The following is a 1,808-nucleotide window of genomic DNA, read 5'->3' on the forward strand; positions in this document are numbered from 1 at the left end:
TTTTGACTCTCCCCGACAACGATACAAACACACTAGGCGAAAAGTTACTACGGACAGTTTCAATATTGACATTATACGGCAGACTATTTATGGTTTTAATGAATGGAAGGAACATTTGATGTTGACTAAATTACTGGATACTCTACATAAAGATGGAATTTTTAAAGGACAACGGACACTGCTACAACGACTAATGAGGGAAATGGGGTTTAAGTATAAGAGGGTGGACGACAGACGCTATTATTATGAGCAGCCACATATCATTGATCAGAGGTGAGATTACCTGTGTAAGATGGTGCAAAATTGGGCCGACAATAAACCAGTAGTCTTTCTTGATGAAACTTGGGCCAATGCCCATGATGGCAAAGATTTGGCCTGGGTTGAAGATGATACTGTAACAGGGGGTACTTTAGGTGGTAGGACAGAGGCGTATTTAGGGGGGGGGGGCTGAGGGGGCTTGAGCACCCCCCTCAGGGCTGGGCTCAGAAAAAATTACTGAAGTCCTGGACTCTTGCATCACTACCAAGCCTCTTAACAAAGTTATCTAGCCCCCTGATCATGATTTCAGCAGTTTCCAGTGCTTTAAGGAGCAATCAGAAGTACCAGTAACATAGCAGTATGCTTGAAATGATCTTGGCCCCACCCGTAATTGATGAAAATGCAGGAAAAGGCCGTTATACCGCCGTAAAAGTGGGTGTGGCCAAAATCGCGGCGCGCTTCGCGCGCCCTCAGCACCCCCTTCCCCAATTCCTAGATACGCCCCTGTAGGAGGCGCCCATCTGGTAAGGGTAAGCGTCTTATTATTCTTGGAGTGGGAGGTGAGATGGGTTGGATCCCCAACACTACTCTCATCTTCCAATCCAAGAAAGACACAGGCGATTACCATGATGAAATGACTGGAGGAGTGGTTTCGTGAGAAGTTGCTCCCAAATGTTCCTCCTAATAGTCTTATTGTTATGGATAATGCCTCATATCATTCAAGGATTGAGGAAGAGATGCCTTTAAAAAGTTGGACTAAGTCCAAGATGATTGAGTGGCTAGTGTTTTATGGTGTAGAGTTTGGTTTTGATAGCACTAAGTCACAACTCTTCTCAATCATACAAGACGCTACCAGAAGGATGGGCTTCACTAAACAATATGTTATTGATAAAATGGATCTAGATGCTGGACATGAGGTTGTTCGTCTGCCTGTGGCCCACTGTACGCTCAATCCAATTGAATTGGCTTGGGCACAGGTTAAGGGCCACATAAAGGCGAACACCTCTTAGTTCACTCTTAATGAAGTTGAGCGTCTTGCATGGGAGGGTTTTGAGGTGGTAACTCAGGAGCGGTGGGCTGGCTTGGTAAAACATGTCAGAGATAAAGTTGAGGACCACTACTGGCAGAATGACAGACTTGATGTACATGCAAGATTTAGTGTGTCTGAGTTTGTTATTCATGTTGGTGATGAATCCAGTGATGAATCAGATGATTCCACCAGTGAGTTAAATGCCACCCAAAACTCTAACTCTGCTCTCAATGATTTTGTGGTTGTTACTGACACTGACAATGACATTTGATTATTTTTATCTTTTATTTGAATATACTTTTAGTTTTAATAATAATTATCATCTATAACCTATAATATACTGTACTTTTAATTACACTCTTAGTGGTAAACTTTAAGATAAACAAATACTTAACAAACCCTTATTCATAATTGGCAGCTACTTAAAAGATGACCTATGAAGGTTGAATTTATAATGAGTGGAAAAGTCAGTGTGGCCCTAGTATAGTACTGATGTATATTGATGATAGATTAGTAATTG

The 1,808-nt window shown here is 41.9% G+C and overlaps 1 protein-coding gene across 1 annotated transcript; it reads left to right on the forward strand.

Moving 5' to 3' along the window:
- The first annotated feature begins 202 nt into the window (after window positions 1–202).
- Window positions 203–1,559, forward strand: LOC105316016 (uncharacterized). The gene is made up of 4 exons (XM_011410804.1): window positions 203–273; window positions 769–912; window positions 983–1,235; window positions 1,269–1,559. The coding sequence occupies exons 1-4, from the start codon at window positions 203–205 to the stop codon at window positions 1,557–1,559; spliced, it is 759 nt and encodes a 252-aa protein (XP_011409106.1).
- Window positions 1,560–1,808: the final 249 nt, after the last annotated feature.

This window comes from Amphimedon queenslandica, unplaced genomic scaffold, assembly GCF_000090795.2.
Source record: "Amphimedon queenslandica unplaced genomic scaffold, v1.1 AMPQUscaffold_6129_Cont21909, whole genome shotgun sequence".
In the NCBI taxonomy this organism is placed as follows: domain Eukaryota; kingdom Metazoa; phylum Porifera; class Demospongiae; order Haplosclerida; family Niphatidae; genus Amphimedon; species Amphimedon queenslandica.

Coding starts and splice junctions, on each gene's coding strand:
- LOC105316016 (XM_011410804.1), top strand. CDS start 203: ATGGGGTTTAAGTATAAGAGGGTGGACGACAGACGCTATTATTATGAG. Junction 274..768: donor CCACATATCATTGATCAGAG/GTGAGATTACCT, acceptor ACGCCCCTGTAG/GAGGCGCCCATCTGGTAAGG. Junction 1,236..1,268: donor TTGAATTGGCTTGGGCACAG/GTTAAGGGCCAC, acceptor AACACCTCTTAG/TTCACTCTTAATGAAGTTGA.